At 50.2% G+C, this 22602-nt stretch overlaps 1 protein-coding gene across 1 annotated transcript; it reads left to right on the top strand.

Annotated features, from left to right (window-relative positions):
* The first annotated feature begins 350 nt into the window (after nucleotides 1–350).
* Nucleotides 351–20635, top strand: CIMAP2 (ciliary microtubule associated protein 2). Its single transcript, XM_006200579.3, has 10 exons — nucleotides 351–502; nucleotides 1334–1421; nucleotides 1888–2052; nucleotides 2256–2378; nucleotides 7117–7254; nucleotides 7392–7535; nucleotides 9084–9245; nucleotides 10324–10449; nucleotides 12330–12463; nucleotides 20172–20635. Exons 1-10 carry the CDS (start codon nucleotides 453–455, stop codon nucleotides 20242–20244), a joined length of 1203 nt encoding a protein of 400 aa, XP_006200641.2. The 5' UTR covers nucleotides 351–452; the 3' UTR covers nucleotides 20245–20635.
* The last annotated feature ends 1967 nt before the right edge of the window (nucleotides 20636–22602 follow it).

Raw genomic sequence — 22602 nt, 5'->3', positions numbered from 1 at the left:
TCAGTGCGCCCACCAGCATAAGGTGCACATTAAGAGGCCTTTCCGCTCTACCAAGCCCCATGCCGAGCGCTGGGATAAAGCAAGAAATCAGAAACAGTTCCTCAGCAAATGCCTATAAAACCCGATCAAATGGCATCCGTATTAACCCCCATGGGGGCCATTAAGTCTGTAAGGCTCAGGGAGATTTCTGGCAACGGTAGCGGTGAAAATTTACATAGCCAAATGGAAAAGTCCAGGGATCCTGCCGCGCACTAGCAGGGGTGCCAGGAGGGCAGGTACGCAGCGCACGGTCCTCTAGCGGATCACAAATCACAAGGCCCTGGTTGCCGTGGCAGCGGTAGCAGAGGTGGCGGTGGGGCAGCGGCCAGTCCGGCCCCGCGGGCGCGGAGGAGTCCGGAGTCCCCCAGTCGGAGTCCCGCGAGGACCACGCTGCGGTGGGACCGGCGAGCGCCATGGCCACCAAGTGGTTCACTGGGGCGCCCTTCGGGGTGCAGAGCCACAGGTAGGGCACGGCGGGGGTGGGGGGTGGGGAGAGAGGGCCCACCGATGGGGGGCTGCAGCCTAGGGAAGGGGGAGCCAGGGGAGGGGGAGGGCTGGCCGTGAGGAGTGCGGGGCCAGGTCTTTCTCTGCCCCTCCTGCCTGCTGCACTTCCCTGCCCAGAGTACTTTTACCATCGTTATGAAGTTATTTAAAACCATTTCAGGAGCACCTACTATGTGCTGCTCAGAGAGGCCAAGAGGCCTGGCCCATAGGAGGTCACTCAGCTCAAAAGTTATGCGCACGATTTCAGCCCAGGTGTCTGTCTTCATTCATACATACAAATGATACACATCATGTATATGTATACCACCTGCGAGATATATATAATCACCTACTGTGTGCCAGGCACGGTTCTATCATCTGGGAATAGAACAGTGAACAAAACAGCAAAACCCTTGTTCATGAGCTTGCATTCTTGTGGGAGGGGTGCTTGGAGTGGATAATAAAAAAGAAAAGTATATAAAATGTTGGATAGTGATGAGGGCTATGGAGGAAAAGGAAACTGGGAGAAGGATCTGGCAAGTGCTGGAGGGCAGGGTGGGGGTTGCACTGAGAAGGTGACTTTTGAGTCAAGGTTGCCAGCAGGGGGTGACGGGACCAGGCAAGGGTGGAATCTAGGGAGAGGGAACCCGGAAGGATGAAGACCCCAGGGTGGAAGCAGCCCTGCTTATCTTTCATGGGCCAGCTCCAGAGTCACCTGCCCTAGGATGCCAACTCCCCCACCCGCCAGAACTGCCCACGCCAGGGCTGGGTGCCAAACATTGCCCTCTCATGGGGTGTCCTTCCATCCCAGGTTCGACGTCTCTGCTGTTTATCCCAACCAGAAGAAGTTCAGCACCTTCACAGAGGCCCCGTACTCCAGGGCTTATTCCATAGACGTGGTGAGTTTGTGGACCTCCCCTGACTCTCCCAGTGCTCTGGCCACTGCCCCTCTAAGTGCCCCCCACCATGGTGGATAAGCCATGCCCCACACCCCTCTGTGCCCTCAGTCCACAGCCCAGAGCTTGTGGCCTCGACGTGTTTGATAAACGCAAAACTGCAGTGAAAACAGCATAGGTCGGGGCCACAGAAACCAGGGCTCCATTTCCAGCTCTTACACTGACTGGCTCTAGGTCCTTGAACGGGTTAATACCCCTCTGTTAAATGTAAGGTGCCCAAGGATAGGGGAAGTCATGGTTGCAACTTGAGTGCCATGCCCTTCGGTGCCAGGCTTGGTGCTGGGGGATGGGATCCCAGAAGGGCATTGCCTGTCCATCCCCAGGCCAGGGTGACAGCTTGGTAGGGACTTGCTCTGTGGGTGGGCTGGTGGGTATGGCTGGTCCCCGCTCTGACTGTGCTCCGATGCAGTCCCACATAGGGCCTGGGTCCTATGGCTGCAAGGAGACCTGCTTCAGCAAGAAGAAGCTGAAGAAGGAGGTGGGCACAGGCTGGGCCAGGGCCCAGGAAGCCACCCGGCTGACCCAGCTGCCCCACTTCCAGTACCAGACCATCATGAGAGAGAAGCAGCTGCAGGTGAGGCCCCCGGGACCATGCCCCACCCCACCTCTGGTGCCAGATCCTTCTGTCCAGTCCTAGCTGCCCCCAAGGTGGCCTGCAGTGTCCTCCCAGGTCCAGGTAGAGCTCATCCTTTAAGGAACACATCATCCCCTGGGCTCTTCCCCACATGGACATTCCTAAGTTTAAAGTTTTCACTCTGCTCTCTTCTCTTGGGGCAGAAAGAGAAGCTGGGGCCTGGCTCTTACAACTTCAAAGACTTCTTAGAACAGCTGCAGCAGAAACCGGGCAGCACTCGGGGGCTGCTCAGCTCTGGGGAGATTCGCTTCCGAGGACTCATTGGGGTAGGTGTTCTCATACACGGACTGGAACCTCTGCCCTACTGCCACTCTCTGTCCCAGGAGCATGCAGCCTGGGTGGTACTGGAAGCACCCTTCCTCGTGCTGTCTCCCCCCCAGGCTTGGCCAGGCTCTCCTCTGGGACTCCACAGCCCCCTGCTTTCCAGTGCCACAGCTTTGGGCCCACTGGCTGTTCCTGCATCTCCCCTATCAGACCAGGACTCACTGCTGGCAGCGATGGATCTGGTTCATCTTTGAGTCCCTAGTATAGAGCCCAGCATGCATTAGGTGCTCAACATACTCATCCATCTATATATCCATCCATTTAGGCAGCAGATAATGGTTGAGCGCCCCCTAGTGCCATGTACCAGGCCCTGGGGATCCTGCAGTGATGAAGACAAGGTCTCTGCCTTCAGGGAGCTGTGGTCCTCATGGTAGAAACAAGAGCGCAAAGAAGCAACTCGTATATAATCAGGGCCATGAGGAAAAATGAGACAGAGAGATGGTGAAGGATGGTGGTGCCATTTACAGAGTATTCAGGGAAGACCTCTGGGAGGAGGTGGCATTTGAGCAAAACCAGTGGTAGGTGAGCCACAGAGACTCAGAATCTGAGGGTGAGGGCAGGAAGAGGACAGAGCAGAGAAGTGTGGACCAGGGCCCGAGGACATTCGGACAAGGTGGGAGACTTGGGTTGGATGCCAAGTGCTGTGGGAGGACAGTGGAGGGTTTTGACACGGGGAGGGCTGATATACGTGCTTGTGGAGGTAGGGGTTGGAGACGTCCAGATGGGAGGCAATAGTGCTGAGAGGGACTGCAGCGGCATTGGTGTGGGTCAGGTTGGTCGTCCCGTGTGTGGAGGGCACTGAGTGAGGTTCAAGCTCGGTAAGGTCACGGGGGAGGGGGCAGGAGTCACACCCACACCGAACAAGCTCTGCTGTTTGCTGACTGCCCCTTCTCCCCTGGCCCTGGTGCTTTCCACCGGGCAGCCTTGTCCTCCTACTCCTCAAATGCGCCCTCAGTGCCTTCAGTGGGGGCTTTGCTCCTGCTGTTCCTTCTTACCAGGAATGCCACTCCTCCCTCGGAGACCCCTTCACCTAAGGACCTACTCATCCCTCGGCTCTCAGCTCCAAGGTCTGACCTGACCCCACAAGGTGACACCTCCCTTCCCAGGAGTCCCGATTGTGGTTGTGTGTTTGGTGTCTCTCCCTGACGGCACAGCAGCCCCTGAGGGTGGACCACACCTGCCTGGTTCGCTCACTGCAAAATTCCCCGGTCTTAGCAGTGCCTGGCACAGAGCAGAGTCTCCGTGAACCAAGTGCAGGCCTGCCTCCTACGTACCGGGTATTCCAAAACATTCTAACTTTTTACAGCCACTCCAGACAAGGCCCTGGAGCTCAGAGAAGATAAACATCTTGCCCCAGTGGAACATCCTACCCAAAACCAGGGCCTTTCTCCCACACCTCACCACCTCCAAACCTTCAATGAAACCTGGAAATTACTCCTTGCCACATTCGGGGGACAGGCGCAGGCATCCTCAGGTGCAGAAGCTGTAACTGCACTGTAGAGGGGAGTGCCTGGAGGCATTTAAAGATGAGTCATGACAGCTAAAGTAATGACAGCTGACACTTAGTACCTACCACGTGCCAGACACCCTTCTAAGCACTTGAGTGTACTAATTAATGTAATCCTCACAACCTAACACCCTGAAGCAGGCACTATCAGCCCCACTTTACAGACGAGAAAACGAGCACAGAGAGGTTTAGTGACTGCCTAAGGTCACAGAGCTACTAAGTGGCAGAGGACGGATTTGAATCCAAGTTGTCCACACATAACCATTATGTTTCACCCATAGGCTTGACTTGCTTGGATTTTGTTCCTTGACAGTCTGTGGGGGGCAGGGTCTAAGGTCAGGCCCAGCCCCGCTGATGGTGGACGGGTTCAGGGAACAAATCAGATGCTGTCTGTTTCCTCGTGTGCCCCGACCCCCAGCTCTGGGGCATCAGTGAGTGTTGGCTGTGCAGGGTGAAGGTCCCATGGCCTGTCTCTCCTTTCCAGCTCTCTTCTCCCCTGTGGTCCCCATATCTGCCCCTGCAGTAACCTCACTGGGCCCTGCGGGATTTCTCCAAGCCACTCTCCCAGGCTCAGGGCTGGACGGTAAGTTCAAGGAGGTGGTACTGCCCTTGTGGGCAGAAGATAGCCACTGGGGGATGTCACAGCCAAGGCCTGCTTTTCTCAGCCGCCATCTTGCTGTGAGACCTGGGCTGGGAACTTGATGGCCTCCTCTGGTCTCTGCTCCCTCCAGTGGTCCCCCTTGCTGCTGGGACAGGCCTACAAACGCCACCTGCATGGGATGCTGACTTCTCCATGGGAGTCTCCCCAGTGCCAATGCCAAAGCTGTGGGTGCCTGCTCCGGGGCTCGGTGAATCCTTCCCCAGGGAGGAGGGGGCTGTTGAACCACACCCTTGCAAAGCCAGTGCCCTCTCCTCTGGCACTGGGCTCTGCCTCCACTCCCTCCCTAGTGCCCTCTGCCTTCTCTTGGCTTTGGGGATGCTAGGCTCCGCAGCCCTGGAGTTCCTCTGCCAGTCTCCCTCCAGGACTCCTCTCTCCCAGCCCGTCTTCCCTGCCACTCTTTGGGGGGATCTCTCTTGCCCAGCCAGGCTCCATGCGCAGAGCTCCAGGTCCCTACCCCAGGGCCCCCCAGGACCCTCGAACTCTGCCTGCCTCCCTGCCCCCAGGTCAGTGTCTCCCTCAGGCCTGCTCTTCCCGGGGAACGGCACCACCCAGTGGCCAGAGCCAGAAACCCAGCGGCACCTTGTTCCCGCAGTCGTGGGGATCTGCCTCCTGTCCTCCTTCCATTCCCACGGCCTTCACCCAGGCCCAGGCCACGCTCCCCTCTCCACTTCCAGCCCAGCCTCATGACTGATTTCCTGGTCACCTACCATTGCCCAAGTCACCTTCCTTAGCACGCGCATGTCTCAGAATCAGGTCTGGACTCCCCAGTGCAGCCTTCAGGGTCTTCCTAACTCCTTCCCACCAAACCTGTCTCAAAGGTGCTGCTGCTCCGGCCCCCTTGCCTTTGCCCCTCTACCAGGGGGGACCTGCCTCTCTCTCACCTATCTTCTGGGATCCTTGTCTTTCTTCAGAGTCCTGCTAAAACAATATCTTATGCTTTGTTGACAGAGCGCCCAGCACTGGGCTCTGCCTGGTCTGTGAGCTCCGCAGGGAGCAGCGGCTGCTCTCACCCCTTTGTTATAACCCTCACCTCTAAGGTCTCCGGAGATGAGCTCATTGCCCTCCGGCCCCCAGAGCCTGCACAATGCCTGGCAATCAGTAGAGGCTCAGAAAACTCATGCAGGGATTTTGCAGTTGGAACCCTTGTGCTGCCCTTTTCTGGAGGTAGGACCTTGACTGGAGGTTTGCCTCTCTGAGACTCAGTTTTCCCATCTGTTGATTGCGGATGGCACTGATTTGATCTCATCAGGTAGCCTCCAGGACAAAGATGTTAAGTAACGCTTGTGAAGCACCTGACACCTGATGCCTGTACCCACCTCATACTTTGGGGCTTTTCTCCTGAACACACCTGGATATCCCAGGCCCTGGAAGGAGGCAAGGGAAGCCTTCTTCCTCTGAGAGCAAGCAAATCTGATGCCTGCAGTAGCCTGACTCTCCCCACCTCAGAGTTCCATGCCTCTTCCTGCAGTCCTCGGCAGCTTCTGGAGGTGGGCAGGGTTGAGCCATCCATGGGGACGCAGCGACCCCATGTGGCTAAAAGATGCAAAGCAACAGCAAACATCCTACCAGGTCTTGACCCAAAGACCCACCCACCCACCCAGCTACAGTGCAGGATGGAAATCCTCACCCCACGTACAAAGGCTAGATTTCTGACCCTGGCAGTTGAGGCCCCAGGTGATCATTCCAGCCACAGTTCTCAACCTCTCTTACTTCCTTCTTCTGCCCCCTCCCACAAAGACAGCCACCCCACCCTGACTTATCCGGCATTGGTGCCCACTATGGACTGGGCACGTGCAGGCGGCTTTATAACATTATTTCATTTCAGCCTCATTACCCTGGGAAAGTACAACTATCCCTATGCTAAATATATGGACCCATGGGGCCAAGAAAAATTAGGTGGTGTGCCTGAGGCCACTCAGCTAGGAAGAAGCAGAGTCAGGATTTGAATCTGGGACTTCAGATTCCTCCAGGCCACAAGCACTGCTCACAGCACAGGGAGAAACCCATTCGTGTAAATGTAGGGCTCTGACACAGGGGTGTCGTGGATGGGGTTTCTGAGACCACCAAAGCAAGCAGCTGTCTGGAGTGAGAGGGAAAGGAGGACTTCATTCCCAGGAGAGATGACATTCACACTGGTGTTGCAGGGTTAGCAGAATTTTCCAAGGTCAAGAAAGCAGGAAGGGCATTTTGGGTGGCAGTAATGGCAGAAGCCAAGGCAAGGAGGTTGGCAGAATGGCATGTGTTTGGGGATCAGCATGGAGCCCACTTTGGCTGAAGTGTCAGATGTAGGAAGGGAGCAGGTGGGATAAGCTGGGCAGACAGGTGCGGCCCCAGTGAAGAGTCTGAACCTGGGACTGAAGGTCTGAGCAGCTGTGGAGGCTCAGAGGCCGACAGTGCAGTGCTGGGGCTCTGACAGTCCCGGTCCCCTCTGTGGGGCATCTCTTCCTCAGGTGCACTCAGCAGCACAAAGAGTGGGACTAACGGCCTTTATGTCCCTTCCTTCCCCGGCCAGAACTACTATCCAGGCCCTGGAAATTACGGGGAGAAGGGCAACCCCTACACGAAGCTGGAGGAGAGCACCTGGAACCGGTCTCATTCTGAGGGCCTCATGTGCAGGATGACCAACAAGCCACCCCCCTTGGCTCACCAGGTATCCCCCTACCTGGCTAGGCCTCACCTGCCTTTCTGTGCAGCCTTGAGGGGAGACTCCCAGGGCGCATGGGGACCCCGCAGCCCTGAGGAGGGGGCGACGGACCTGCAGGGATTGTCCTCTGTGCTCCCTTCCAGGGGAGTGGTCTGGCCCCTGGCACCTACACCATCAAAAGTGGCATCGAGGCGTACCTGGCACAATCCACGGGCACCCGAAGCCTCTATGACACGTTCTCTGGTGACCGAAGCAAGCCCCAGCCTTTTGGATATCACTCTGTGCAGGTGTGTACCCAGGGAGGCTGTGGGAGTGCATTCCCCGAAGGAAGATGGGCCTCTCTTTTCCGCACCACCCTGTGTGCTAGGCTTTCCACAGGGCCCTGGGCAGAGCCGGGACTTGAACTCCAGGGTGTCTGCGTGACTTCACTGCCAGTTCTCTCTCCTCTGCACCAGCATGAACTGCAGAGAAGCTGCAGGTGGCCGCAGGGCGAGGCCCGGAGGGGAGACTGGCCGCCAGGCCTGCAGGGACCTCTGCGTCACAGGCCTGGGCGTCCTGCTGTTTTGGAGACACTTCCCAGGCACCGCAGACCCAGCTAAGCTGGCTGGGTTAGTGGCAGTGCTGTTAATGAGGCAGAGAACTGGAGGGCCGGGAGGGGTCCAATTTTAGCTCAATGCCCCTTTTCCTGCACCCATCAAGTTTCTGTTATGTGATCTCTAGCACTTTGTGCTTTGCCTTCATAGCAATGGAACTTTAAGTATTTATCTCACTACCCGTTTGTCTCCACTCTGCATTCGCTCATGTATACCTTGGGCCAGATCATCGTCCAGGTGCAGGGGAACCTGCCCCCGTGGTGCTTACATTCTAGTGGAAAGGTAAACATAATCATGAATGAAAACAATATAGAGTGTTAACAGGGAGGTGGTGCTACGGTAAAGGGCATTGGGAGTGCTAGGAAATGGGGAGGTAGAATGTTGAAATACTTCTGGACCAGCTGGTAAAATGCCATTGAATGAGTCCTGCAACCTGGCTCCTCCCCGGGGCCTCCCAGGCCTCCTCATGACCAGCTACTAAGGTGTCCTGCCCAGCATAGCCGGGGCCTCGGACCTTCCTCAAGCCCTACAGCCCATGCCCAGGCCATATGGTAATTTGTGTTATCTAAAACTTAATAGACTTTTTTTTTTTTAAGAGCAGTTTTAGGTTCACAGCAAAATTGAGCAGAAAGTAGAGTTCCCATGCATCCTCTGTCCTCGCTACACACCCAGCCTCCCCACTGTCAATCATCTGCCCCAGAGCGGAACTTTTGTTACTGTCGATGAATCTGCATCATTACCGTCCAAAGCCCATCATTTACATTAGGGTTCATTCCTGGTGGTGTACGTTCTGTGGGTCTGGACAAATGTAAAATAACAAGTCCCCACCAGTATGGTATCGCACAGAGTAGTTTCACTGCCCTAAGTATCCTGTGGGTTCCCGCATCATGCTGGTTTTTAAATATTTGGACTCTCGTGCTCCTGCTTAGAACAGCACCCGGCTCGGTAAATGTCCATGAAACGAGAGAAAGAAACGAGAAGTAGATGAAGCAAGCTGGTTGCAGGGTGTGGCACGCAGAAGGGGCTGTTAGAGATGCTGTCAGACTGGCCCCACCCCTTCCTGGGGGGCTGTATCTCCGTCGCCCAGGTTGGGCTGGGCTGGCCTGGCCATGGGACACTGGCAGACAGGAGAGGTTGATGCCTCACTGCACGACCTGCCTGTCTGATTGCTGGTGAGGGTCCAGAAACTCGGCTCTTGCTTTTCCTGGCATAACAGATACCTTTTTTTCCTCTGTTTCTCAGAAAATAAAGCCCAGGGAACTGATGAATTTCAAGAGCTTCGTGGAAGAACTGAACTCACGTCACAATAAGAAACGTGGAGTTTTTTCAAAACTTCCCCGCAACCCAGAAACCCCTACAGAAAGAATTTACTGGGCCACCCTTAGCCAGTGTCCCCGAAAGCTAGTTAGTGGCCCCCAGCCATGGCCTGCCTTCCTTATTCTCTTGGAAGAGGGCTCTCCTGCAGGGGCAGGGTTGGGGGGTGGCTATTTCAGGGGAAATCTCCGCCTTGGGTGTCAGACCTACCTGCTTCCCAGTTCTGGTCTTGCACTTACTGGTCACACTGGGTCAGTCTCTCTTACTCTCTGAATCTCAGTTCACACGCTTGTCCCAGGAGCGAAACCTGGTGTCTGTGAGAATTCAGTGAGGTTGAGTCCTAGAGCCTGTGGCATGGAGCCTGGCACCAGGGGAGAGTCCAGCCGCCACTAGTCTCTGCCCCCCGCCCCCTCCCCCGCAGAGAGGCCGAGGGGAAGACTGCCGCAGGGCGGAGTGTGGATAAGGCGTCTGCCCGGACAGAGGGACACACACCTGCTCTGTCCATGGGACTGGTGGGCTCCTCTCTGGGGGCTCGGCAGCCAGTGGTCTGAGTAGGCCCTGGGCTTTTAGTCGGCCCTTCAAGCAGGGTCTGCCCCATCTCCTCGGGAAGGGGAGTGGGGAGCTGCTAAGGGCTTGGGAAGGGGTTGGGTCCAGAGGAATGAAAAAGGGTACCAACGTTTCCTGAATGCCTGCTCTGGGCCACTGAGGAAGGGATCATCATTTGCATTTCACAAAAGGAAACTGAGGCCCAGAGATAGGGAGGGATTTGCCCAGGCTCCCCAGCAAGGGGGAGAAGGAGGCAAGACTGGAACCCAGCTCTTCTAGCTCCTCAGCCTGTGCGTCTTCTGCTCCTCAGGCTGGGGTCTGGAGCATTTCTCTGGACCCTGACACACTGGGAGGGCCCTCGGAAACCTGGAAAGAGGTGTCAGGCTGATGGGTGGGGGACAGAGTGGGTGGCATGGGTCCTGAGGGCACCTCAGGGCCCCTTCATCCCCGGAGGATGGGCTCCTGGTGAGTTGGGAGGTGGCTGGGTACCTTCCCCAGTCCTTGGCTCAAGACCCAGGGCTGCCAGGTGGGTGAGGTCAGCTGCCTGGAGCCCTCACCTGCCCTGGCCCCAGACTGACCATCAAGACCTCTCCAGCTTTCAGCCTTCGTTCCTTACCCCTAGGCCACGTCTGGTCCAGGTATGTGGCTTCCTCCAGAGAAGGAATGCAGACACATCAAGCAGCCACCATTCCTGCTGTCCTCCAAGCGGATAGGCATAAAGGACTATCAGATGATTTTGGGAAGCTGGGTGAGTGGGTCTGGGTGGGGCATACATGGTAATGAGCAGGAAGTTGTCTCTTGCCTCTGCAGGCAGCTCCCAGGCCTCCTTCTCCCTGGGAACTGATGCTCTCAGGGAGTCGGATCCCACCTCCTTTCTCTGCTGGGGACTAACACCCACTCCCGCTGTCTCGTTTCTCTAAGGCAGTGGTTTTCAAACTTGAGCAGGCATGAGCATCATCTGGAGGGCTTGTTAGAACACAGGTGGCTGGGCCCCACGCCAGAGCTTCTGATTCAGTATGCCTGGAGTGAGGCCTGGAATTTGCATTTGTAACGAGTTCCCAGGTGATGTGGATACTGCTGTTCCAGGGACCACACTTTGAAAATCACTGTGCTAAAGGGACATCACCCCAGAGCCCTTCCACGCTCTGATTTTCCTAGGGAAGTGCTCCCTCCATTCTCTTTGTGTTTGTCTTGGGGCCTCAGGGGCAGCGGGGAGAGTTGGCCCATTCCTCATCCCTGGTTGAGCTAGGACTCCTCTGTCTCTTTCCCTCTTCCCCACTCCCCAGAGGCAGCCATCCATCCTGAGTGTGTAATGCAATCTTCAGTTTGTTGGTGTTCTTGTAAGACACCAAGTTCTTGGGTTCCTGTGTCTGCCTTCTTCATTCACCAAATGGCACAGGGCATCAGCCTCATCCTGTTTCTTATTCCTACCCTTCAGTTTGTAAGCACATCTTTTATTGCGGTCTAATAACCACACAGAAATGTTTGTGAGTTCTAAGTGAACAGCTTCATGAATTATCACAAAATGGGCCCACAGTGGAACCACCCCCAGAGCACTGAAGAGCACATTTCTGGCACCCCCGGGCCACCCCCGACCTCTCTCCCTGTCCTGACTTCCAGTAACACAGGTTTGTTTTGCCTGGTTTTGAACAGCTGTGTAGTTTTAAGCTGCGTATTTCTCCTGATTTCCCTAGGAACATCTTGCTTATAACCTAACTGCCTTCCCGCGAAGCTCCCCCTGCCCTATCCCCCCAGACCCCGAGCTCTTTCCATTCCATCCCACTTCCTCGCTTCCCGAGCAATGACTTGGCCCCAGTGTGCCCACACCCCACCTGCCCTACTCGGTTCTTATGAGGTCCAGCTGCTCAAGTCTCCCGTACCTTCCCTTTTCTTGCCTCCAGCCTGTACCTGCTGCAGGGGAGAGGATCTTCGCTTGGGGACCCCAAATAAGATGTTTAGACAAGAGCCAAATGACCATGTTGCTACCACAGGGCTAGCCACTCCAAAGTGGGAGGGCCGATGTGAGGTCCGGTCCAGAGGCTGAGTTCGCCCTGTTCCAGGGCAGGAGTGTCCCTCTGTCTGCACACCCTGGCCAGGAGCTTGCTCCCTGGCGAGACAGGCCTTTCCCTTGTTGGTGGCAAGTCTGGCTTCACATTGGACTAGTGCCTGATTTCTAATGTCTCCCAGTCTACTCTTGGGACAGATCCTGTGCAGATGGCCGGTTCCTGCATCCTGTCACTCTCCTGTCTTCACTGGTCACCCTGGGCAGGCTACATCTCCTCTCTGGGTCCCTCCGTTGGTGCCTCTCATATGCACCACCCGGGTTTCTGGGTGGGCTGGTGTATTGATTTTCTAGAGCTGTCACTCATTACACTGGTTACATTGGATTAAGGGCCCACCCTACTCCACTATGACCTCATCTTAACTGATTACATCTGCAGCTATTTCCAAACAAGTCCATTCTCTGAGGTACTGGGGGTTAGGACTTCCATATATCTCTTTGGGGAACATAATTCAACCTTTAACAGATAGAGCAGGGAGGAGCCTGTGAGGAGGCGAGGTGGCTGAGATCAAGTCTCCAAGCCAGGCATCTGGTTTGCTAATGTCCTGTCTCCTCTTCCGGTGCAGAACCCCGTAGGTGTGGGTCGCTACCTCAACACCAGGCTGTTAGAGACAAAGGACCATCGGCAGCGGTACCGGTCCCTGTTCATGGGCGGATCCAAGCGCCACCCCTCGGACCCTGCCCGGGACAGGCTTATGCAGTGAGTGTCGCTGGAGCTCCAGCAGAGGGACGAGGGCACAGAGGGGCTCACTCAGGGCTGGGCTGGGGGATCCCCCATCTTGTGTTTGGTTCCCATGGGAACACAGATGCTGCCCCTAGTGCCAGCCAAACACCTGTCCGTAGGAAGAGTTCAGATCCTGGCTCTGATGCTTACTGGCTGTGTGAGGTGGGGCACGTTACTTAACCTCTCTAAGCCTCACTTCCCTTAACTGTCAAATGAGCAGAGGACTGTGGAGACCCAAATGAGATACTCTTGTTTAAAGCTGATGGTAAAGAGAAAAGGAACTCAATCAATGCTAACTCCTCTACCCACAAGCCACACAGTCGAGGATTGCCTCGTGTGGCTTCATCACAGGGGATTCTGTTTCTTGGCATTCAAAACAGGGTTGGTAAAACTCATCCCATAGGGTTGCTGTGAAGCCTGAAGAAAAAATACATGAAATTCTATAGCTAAAACAGCGTGCAAAAATTAGCTGTGCCATGTTTTACTGACCTAAGTTGCCATCAGTTGCCATATATTCTCAATTTCAGAACTTTTAAAATGTGAATAAGCATGCACTATCGAATGGGAAATTCTGTCATTCTGTCATTGGAAATTCTGGTGAGGGCCTGGAGACCAGATTCTGAGGACCAGATCTCTCAGGGAAAACCAGCTTTTAAATATGGTTTATCAAAGTAGTCCTGTATCTTCTTTCTTGAGCAACACCTTTGTTTTGTGGATTCCTTAGAAAGGGTCATGGGAAGTAACGTTTTTGATAGACAGCAAGCCTGAGAAAGATTCTTTTTTCTCCCTGCACAGCTGATCAGTAGTCTGGTTGGAAATAAAATTTTAGTTGGAAATAATTTTTCCTGGGAATTTTGAAGGCTTTGCTGCATTGCCTTCAAGCCTCAAGCATGGTTGTTTGAGAATTCTGATGCTATCTTAGTTTCCTTCCTTTGTATATAAACTGCACCTTCCTTTCTGGAAGCTGGTAGAATCTTCTCTGTGTCCCTTGTGTTCTGAAATTTCGTGACGATGGGTGTTACTGTGAGTCTGCTTTCGCCCACTGTTTTGGGTACTTAATGGATTCCTTCCTTCTGGAGACTCAGGACCTTCTATTCTGGGAACATTTTTTGTGTCCTTGTGCTTGGTGGCTTCCTCCTGTCTGTTTTCGCTCCTCTCTTTCGTTGGTAGACATTCTGGTTTGATGCTCTGGTTTTCTTTTTTTTCCCCTTCTTTCCTATTTCTGCCTTTTCTATCCTACTTTCTGGTAAATCTTCCTTGTCCTTTTATTCGAACCCTGCTATTGTCTTTTGAAAATTTGGCTTTCATCTTTTTTAGTTTCTGAGAGTTCTCGTGTGTTGTGGAGTGCATTTCCCCCCCTTAACTAGCCTCCAGTTCCGTGCCATGTGTGCAGTGTGTTCATTCATCTAGGGATGACAGTGACAGTCTTCCTTCAGTTTCCTTCCGCTCCCTGCATTACCTCCACTTCTTCCCTGTTCCTTTTCTTCTTTCCCTTGTTCATATTTGAGAGGAAATCACTAAAAAATGCTGTGAGTCTGGGTAGGCCTTCACTGGTGATGAAGGAAAAATGGATGTGGGGCTTGTGGGGGGCCATGTCCCAGGTCTTGAGTCCCTGGGATGTGCCCCACCAAGTGTGGGTCCTTGGCTTCGTGCAGGAAAGAATTCAAGTGTGAGCCACAGTTGAGTACAGGCAGATTTATTTAGAGAGATACATACTGCATAGGGTGTAGGCTGTTTCAAAAGGCAAGAGAAAAGCCATGAGGTGTGGGGGTTGGGTGCTCGGGTTAAAGTAAAAGTAGGTACACACTCCATAGACAGAGTGCGGGGCCATCTCCGAAGAGGAGGGAGTGAAAAAGGGCTGCTAGGCGTGGTGTTGCCAGTTTTTATGGGCTCAGTAGCTTCACCCCCCTGCAGGTGGGACCCTTCCAACTACCCTGGGGGAAGGGGCTGGGATTCCCAGGAATTGGGCCACCACCCACTCTGACCTTTAGTGGCTAGCCTTGGGACTGTCATGGCACCTGCAGGCATGTTATTCACCATGCTAATATGTTACAATGAGCATATAATGAAGCTCAAGGTCTATTAGAAGTCAAACCTCCTGCTATCTTAATCCTCAAGGCCAACTGGGAGTTGACTCTTCCACCATTTTGGTGTTAATTGCTGTCATTCCTTGAGTGGCTGTGCCCTGCCCCCTTCTGTCCTGTCTTACTGGGAGTGAGGGGATGGGGATTCTGTTGGGAGACCCTCAATGTCAATGTTTCTAGGTATTTTCTCTGGGACCATTCAACTTCTGTAGAAAAGGATCCTGCATCCTGGGGGGTAGGGGATGGTGGTGAGTGGGGTTGCTGGTGTTTAGGGGAAGGAGGTTGGGAGTCTCCATCAGTATAGGGACTTCCACCTCCTCCCTCTATTCTCACTATGGTGCCTGTCTGCCCACCTTCCACTGAGCTGGCCTCCCCACCCCCAGCCTCTCTGAATACTAGTCTCCTGCTGGGTGGGTGAAGAGTGTGTGGTGGGGATTGTCTAAGTTTCCCCTTGTTTTCAGTCATCAGTCTTGTGCCTGCTTTTTGAGATACTGGTATCTCTACTCCAATTCCCGGGCCTCCCTGGGGCTTGTGGCAGGAGCTGGCAAGCTTCTCATTGGCTCCCCTACTGCAGGCAGCTTGCTCTTTGACTCTCTCAGCTCTGCTGACGGCTCCTTGCACTTTGCGTTTCCCCTAAATATGTTAACACCCTTGTCCTTTGATATTTCCCCTCCTTTTCTTGTGTGTCTATTTAAAAGAATTCCTTTATAGTGCTTTTACTGAATTATAGGAAGGAATAGAGGGAACAGAGGTAAATGCATGAATTCATCTGCCTTGTTTGATTGAAAACCATATGGACCACTTTTAGTGTGCAAAAGCATGTTCTTTGCCTTTTGAGCCCTAGGTGGTTAGCCTTCTTGACTAGTGTTCAACCAGGACCAGAGAGAGGAGCAGCTTGCCGCAGGTCACACAGCTGGTAGTGGTAGAGCTGGAACTAGAATCCCCTAGAACTTCCCCTCCTAGAGCAGGGCCCTTTCCCCACACCAATGCCCATGCAAGGATTTGGAAGGTTGCTGGGAAGAGTGCCATGCTCTGATTCCTGTGGGGCCACCCCTCCCCAGCCACCCTGTCAGCAAAGCCCAATCCTATATACTGTTTGCTCAGCGAAGGGCTCTAGGGAAGGGAAGGATGCCCCACCCACATTGGACCTTCAACTTCCTCCCCCTGAACATCTTACTCCCCCTTGGCTCCAAACTGCCCCTTTCACCGCTGTTAAAACATCCAACACTCAGGCTTGTGAGAGTTACAGGATTTCTCTTGTGACCTGGCTTAGAATTCTGTGTCTCCTACTTAGCTGTGTGACCTGGGGCAGGTTGCTTGGAGACAGATTTTCTCCTGAAAAGTGAGAGTAAACAAAGTAACCACCTTGTAGAGTCTGCTTTGAGGACTAAAGGAGATTATGCATGTAAATGTGCTCTTTCCTGTGGATGGTGTTTTGTAGGTATGTTGTACACGCTGGCTCCCTGACCCTTTAGCAGCTGCTATGCCTTGGCAGAATTCTGTCTCATTAATATAAGGGATAAGTTCTTTCCAGAAGCTTAAAATGCACATCATCCAGGAAAGAAAATATATTGGCTTAAATCACACTTTGTTGTCAAAGACTCAAGGAAAAGCCTCTACTAAGATGGAGATTCAAAGACTCAAGGAAAAACCTCTACTAAGATGGAGATTTGATAGGAACAGGGGAGAAAGAGGAGGGCATTTGAATCCTGAGGGAGGGTGGGAGCTTTGAAAGAGGAGGCCCAAAACAAAATGTGACAGTGAAATACTAAAGGTTTTTCATGAAGTCAAGAACAAAACAGGTATGCCTATATCACGGGCATTATTCAGCTAGCAAATGCAATAAGACAAGAAATTAAAATGTTGCTAAGAAAGAGCAAAATCATCACAATTTATAACGATATGTGTGTTTACCTAAAGAAATCCAAGAAGTTTCATTTTAAAACTGTAAAGCTAAGGAAGTGAGTACAGTGAAGTGCATTAAAAAAAAAAGTTTCCTCTGACACTGCAGCCACAACAAATAGAAAACTTAATTGAGAAAAAGAAAAGGATTCCATTCTTAGCCACACAAACAATAAAATACATTGGGATAAACTTAATAACGTGTATTTAAGGCATAAATGAAGAAAAATATAAACCTTTACTAAAAGGTGTTAAAGAAGGCCCAAATAACTGGAGAGAATACCATGTTCATGGATGGAAAGACTCAGTGATCTTCCTCATCAGTATATACATTTAGTGCCATTTTTATCAAATTATAAGGGGGCTGGTGGGGGAATCTGATACATTTATTATAAATGTTGCCTGAAAGAATAAATACATATTAATATTAAAAATAGGAGAATAACAATACATTTAAAAATACATAGCCATATGCATGGACAACACACTATGGAAGACTAGGCTGCACACTGTTGACCATGGTTACACCTGGGGGGTTACCAAGGTCTTTTGCATTTATCTGGTTTTATTTCTTAAATGTTTGAATTTTTCAAAATAAATGTATTATTTTTATAATCGGAAGAAAAAGCAAATAAAAAAGGACAAGACAGACTGCACAAATTATAGGTTCTCCTTGTAGACCCACCTCCAGCCAAGAGTCACCCTTTGTCTTGCAGACCTCAGGTTTCCCATCTGTAAAGGGGGAATAATTTATACCCTGCAGAGACATGGACATATATAATTAAGGCTTATGAATGATACTGAATGGAAGTCAACCACAGGTGCCTGTGGTTGTCTGTTGGTCAGGCTGGTGCATGATTCTCCCTGGGGCTGAGGTTCCTTGTTCATGAAGCCCTGATTCAACTGGGCCCTTGGGTCAGGAGGACTGTGCCGCAAGGCACAGAAGGTGGGTCAGAAGTTGGGAAGGATTTCCTTATACACTCTTTCATTGATTGATTCATTTGAGAGACCTACTCTGTGCTTGGTTCTGCCCTCGGTACTGCTGAGCTGCTGATCGTTTTTAGGTGATGAGGAATGTTCTCTCATTCACTGAGTTATTCATTTCTGGGCTCATATTTTATTTTCTAAGACTTATTTTTTGTTTTCTGAATGTTCCTTTTAGTAACAACGTGCTCCTATTTCATGGATACAGTGCTTCCTCATCTTTTGAAGATATTATTAGACAAGCTTGCCTGACATTGTCCTTTCCCCCCCAAGATTTCCTTTGTGTGTGTATGTGTTTGTTTTGGCCTCAATCTTCCAAATTAGCAATTTTTCTCAAATATCTAGTGATCTTTGACTACGTATTCATGTCCAACTGAAAATCCCACTAAAGGCCCTGGGACACTTACTGATCACGGGCTTCAGCATAGGATGACCAAGCTGGGTGTTTTCCCTGGGGGAGTTTGATGTCAGTGATGTTAGATATTTTTCTCTTGGCCTTGTTGTGGAGAATGCTCTTCTGGGGGTTATAAGCCTGACTGCTGGAGCTGTAAGGGTAGGAGAAGAACCTAGAGGTCTCCATATTTAGGGACTGAACTCCCATTTGATTCCCTGCTTTTTGTCTTTAAATTTTTTTTTTAATGGAGATACTGGACATTGAACCCAGGACCTTGTGCGTGCTAAGCATGCACCCTACCACTGAGCTATACCCTCCCCAAACCTATGCAGTATTCATAGTTTTAATTGCTTTAAATATTAAACAAGACAGATTGAAACCAAAACAAGCAATCATTCAACCCTAGAAGTTTTTTAAAAATCAAAATAAAGTTTTAAAAAGCAGGAGTGAAGAATTAATAAGAACAGTTGGAGTCTGGAGGGATGAAAGCGTTCTCATTGGAGCCTCACAATTCCTCCTTGTTGACGTGTTATTGTTAATCCCTGCCTTGGGCTTCAGGGTGGTGGCCATGATCCAGTGTGGCTGTGGATGGAAAAGTGCAGAGTCCGCAAGGTGTAGAATACTAGCGTCACCTCCAAAAGTTTCCTTGTGCCATTTGTAGTCAGTCTCCACCCCCTCCCCCTGCCCCTGGCAACTACTGATGTGATCAGCACCCCTATAGTGTTGCCTCTTCCAAAATGTCATATAAATGGAATCATGCCGTATGTAGAATTATGTGCGTTTCATTTTGCATGGTGTTCTTGAGATTCATCCAGGTTGCTGCTTGTATCAGCAATTTGCTCCTTTCTAGTGCTGACATGTCTTCTGTTGAATGAATGTACCATGGTTTATCCACCTCCAAGGAAAAGGACATTTGGGTTGTTTCCAGCCTGGGCAATTCTGAATAAATTGGCTATAAGCAGTCACACGCTGGTCTTTGTGTAGACATATGCTTTTGTTTTTCTTTGGCAAATATCTAGAGTAGAATTTCTAGGTCGCTTGGTATGTGTGTGTTTAGCTTTACAAGAAAGTGCCAAATTATTTTCTGAAATGGCTGTACGAGGTTATAGTCCCACCGGCAATGTATTTGGGGTCTAATTGCTTCACATCTTTGTCAGCATTGGTGCTATTAGTTTTTTTTCCTTCCAACTTTAGCCATCTTAATAAGTGTATTTCCTTGTGGTTTGGATTTGCATTTCTCCAACGACAAAATGTGGGGCATCTTTTCATGTACTTCCTCTGTGTCTCTTCTTCTGCACATTAAAAAAAATGGTTGCTTGTTCTCTTCTATTAAGTTTTGAGAGTTTGTTATATATTCAAGGCATCTATCCTTTATAAGAGATGTGTTTTGCAAACATTTTCTTGCAGACACTCAGAAAGGTTTAACGGGAAGTAACTCTTGTGTTTTAAGGACATGTTCTGTGGCATTGGAGGGTAAGGGCATGGGATGGGGCCAGATAGAGACCAGGAGGCTGTCTTGGTGTCAAGTGAGAGTGGAGGCTCTGAGCCAGGCCAGGAGCAGTGGACTGGGGAGGAGTGAAGGGCAGAAGGCATGGAGATCCAGCAGATGGCATTGAAGGGCTCTTTTGCCTTGTGAGCCCTCGCTCCTGCCTGCCTTCTTTTGACGGATACTTGTGAACACCACCTTCCAAGCACCAGGAACAGTCTAGGTAAAGGGGAGATATCAATAAATAAACCAAAGTCTTGTTTAAAAGGTAGACAATGAACAAACACATAAATATGTGCAACATAATGGCTGGTAGATGCTGTTGGACACACAAAGCAAAGGGGTTCTTATGAAATGCCATCTTCCAAATGGCTCCTGAGATGGAAGCTAGAATCCTCACATGTCCCACTCCTAGGAAAGAATCAGAGCAATGGAAGGGACACCAGACTGTGGGCAGGGGCTCTGGGCTGGAGTTCTGGTCATCAGGGTGACTTCAGGCAAGTTCCCTCCTTCTTCTGGTCCTCAGTACCCCTCACAGGGTGGCTAGGTGATCTTTCAGGTGCTAGGATTTTGTATTCAAAGCTCTTTCAAACCAATGTGGGGGCTCTGATGAGTCAAACCAGGTACAAAGTAGAGGAATCTCCTCTTTAGAACCAGGCTGTTTTGTTGGGAAAGCTCTGCCAGTCACCCAGTTTGGCCTCTCACCCAGTGTAGGACCCCTAGGAAGCACAGCCAAGCAGTACCCGCTCACCCCCCACGGGCGCTCCGCCAAGGAGGGAAGCTTACTCCCTTCCAAGGCACCAGGTCCATTTTTTCCCTCTCTGTTTTTTTAAGGGAAAGAATCACACCTTTTACTAAGGGGAAGTACCCTCCAACTGTGGATCATAATTCAGATCCTATTCCCTAAAGCCGCACACGAAGGACAGCCTGCAGTGACCGGAGGACCCAAAGGCCTGAAGACAAATCTAGGAATGGGAGGATAAAAGTGGGGATGGGGGGTGGTCTTGGAGAAGGGACACATGGGACGCCTGGGAGAGGGCAGAGGGGTGGTGGGATGACATTTACTGGCGACATCAACCCAGAAGTCACCATGTCTACTGTGACAGCTGGGGACCAGATATCTTTTGATACAAGAGATCAGTTATCCTAAGAATTCAAATCAGCCCATGAGATGAACATGGAAGCCAGACAGCAGATGGACTAAAGGGGTGGAATGTGGTTGACACTCTTGGAACCCCTTCTATTCTAAAGCCAAATTGCTTGACTCTCTGCTCATTAAAATCCAAAGAGAGTTGGGAGAGTGTAGTATATGTCATAAGGCAACTGTAGGGCCTCTCCAGGAACACACTGTCTCCATCCCAGGATGCTTCTTGGAGCTCAGCAGGGCCAAAATGCTATGAGGAGGCTGCTGACCACCAGGCAAGGTGCAGCCATTGGGAACAATCAGTTCCACCCCTCAGTCTAGCCCAGATGTGGGTCTGTGGGGGTTGGTCTCAATGCCCTGAGCTTCCCTCACTGTTTATGGACAATAAGAGATTGGGTGGGATGGAGGAGTGTGTTGTCCCTATAGAAAAAGAAACTGAGACAAAAATACTTCAACAGTCGTCAGAGTATTAGTGCCTTGCAGAAAGCAGTTACTTCCTCATTCATGTTGAAATGATGCTTTGGAAGAAAGCTGTCTTTATTCACAAGCATGTTATCAATTGAAAAAAAATCCTATCAAATTCTCACCTAGTTGATAAGCCAAACTAGGGGCAAACTAGATCTAATAAGTCAGCAAGGTTTCAGGAAATAAGATCAATATAACCAAATCAACTATTTGTATATACTAGCAATGAAAAATCAAAAATTTAAAATTTAAAATGCCATTTATAATGGCATCAAAAACTATGAAATACTTAGGTATAAATCTGACAAAAGATGTGAAAGAACTGTATACTGAAAACTGCAAAATATTGCAGAGATAAATTAATAAAGACCTATAAAGGGAGAGATATACCATGATCATGGATCAAAAGAATATTGTTAAGATGTCAGTTCCCCAAAATTGATCTATAGATTCAATGCAATATCAATCAAACCCCCAGCAAACATTTTTAAAGTGACAAGCTGATCCTAAAACTTAAATGGAAATACAAAAACATAAAATAGCTAAGACAACTTTGAAAAAGAGGAGCAAAGCTGGACGATTAACATTACCTTATTCTATGATGTGGATTTGGTGTCAGGATAGACAGATACATTAAAGGAATGGGATGGAGAATCCAGAAACAGACCCACATTTCTATGGACAATTGATTCTCAACAAAGGTGCAAAGACAATTCAGTGGAAGAAGAATCGTTTTTTCAATAAATGATGCTGGAACTATCAAATGTCAATATGCAAAAAATGAGCTGTGATCAATGATTCACATCACAAAAAAATGAACTCAAAATGAATCATAGGCCTAAATGTAAAACCACTATAAAACTTCTAGATTAAAAACATATAGGAAGGAAATCTTTGGCCTTTGAATGAGGCAGAAATTTCCTAGATACAAATTTAATTACAGTTGACCCTTGAACAACACGGGTTTGAACAGTGTGAGTCCACTTACATGTGGGTTTTTTTCACTAAATATGTGCTGCAGTACTACACGATCTGCAGATACCGAGGGCCACCTGTAAAGTTATACACTGATTTTAAACTGCACAGAGGGTCAGTGCCTGTGTTGTTCAAGGGTCAACTGTATTTGTTCTTTTATAGAGCATACTTTGGAATGGTATGAACAAATTGTTAAACTGGACTAAATAAAATTTAAATTTGTTTATTCTGTCAAAGACACTATTAAGAGAATAGAAACACAAGCTGAAGACTGAGAGAAAATATTTGCCAATCATATATCTGACAAAGGACTTATATCCATATATATGTATATGATGACTGTGTGTGTGTGTGTGTGTGTGTGTGTGTGCATATAAGTCATTAAGGAACTGCACATTAAAACCACAATGAGCTACCACTCTCCAGCTATTAAGATGGCTAAATTACAAAGACTGACCATACCCAGTGCTGGTGAGGATATGAAACAATTGGAACTCTCACACACTGATGGTGAAAATGTAAAATGGTACAATCACTTTGGAAAATAGTTTGGCAGGTTAAAAACTTAACCATACACCTACCATAAAATGCAACCATTCCTCTCCTATTTACCCAAGAGAAAGGTGAGCACGTGTCCATGCAAAGGCTGTACAGAAATACTCCTTGCCACTTTTTTCATGG

This window comes from Vicugna pacos, chromosome 13, assembly GCF_048564905.1.
Source record: "Vicugna pacos chromosome 13, VicPac4, whole genome shotgun sequence".
NCBI classification, from domain to species: domain Eukaryota; kingdom Metazoa; phylum Chordata; class Mammalia; order Artiodactyla; family Camelidae; genus Vicugna; species Vicugna pacos.
Note: the sequence above shows the minus strand (reverse complement) of the source record. Positions and strands in the feature narration are given on the sequence as shown.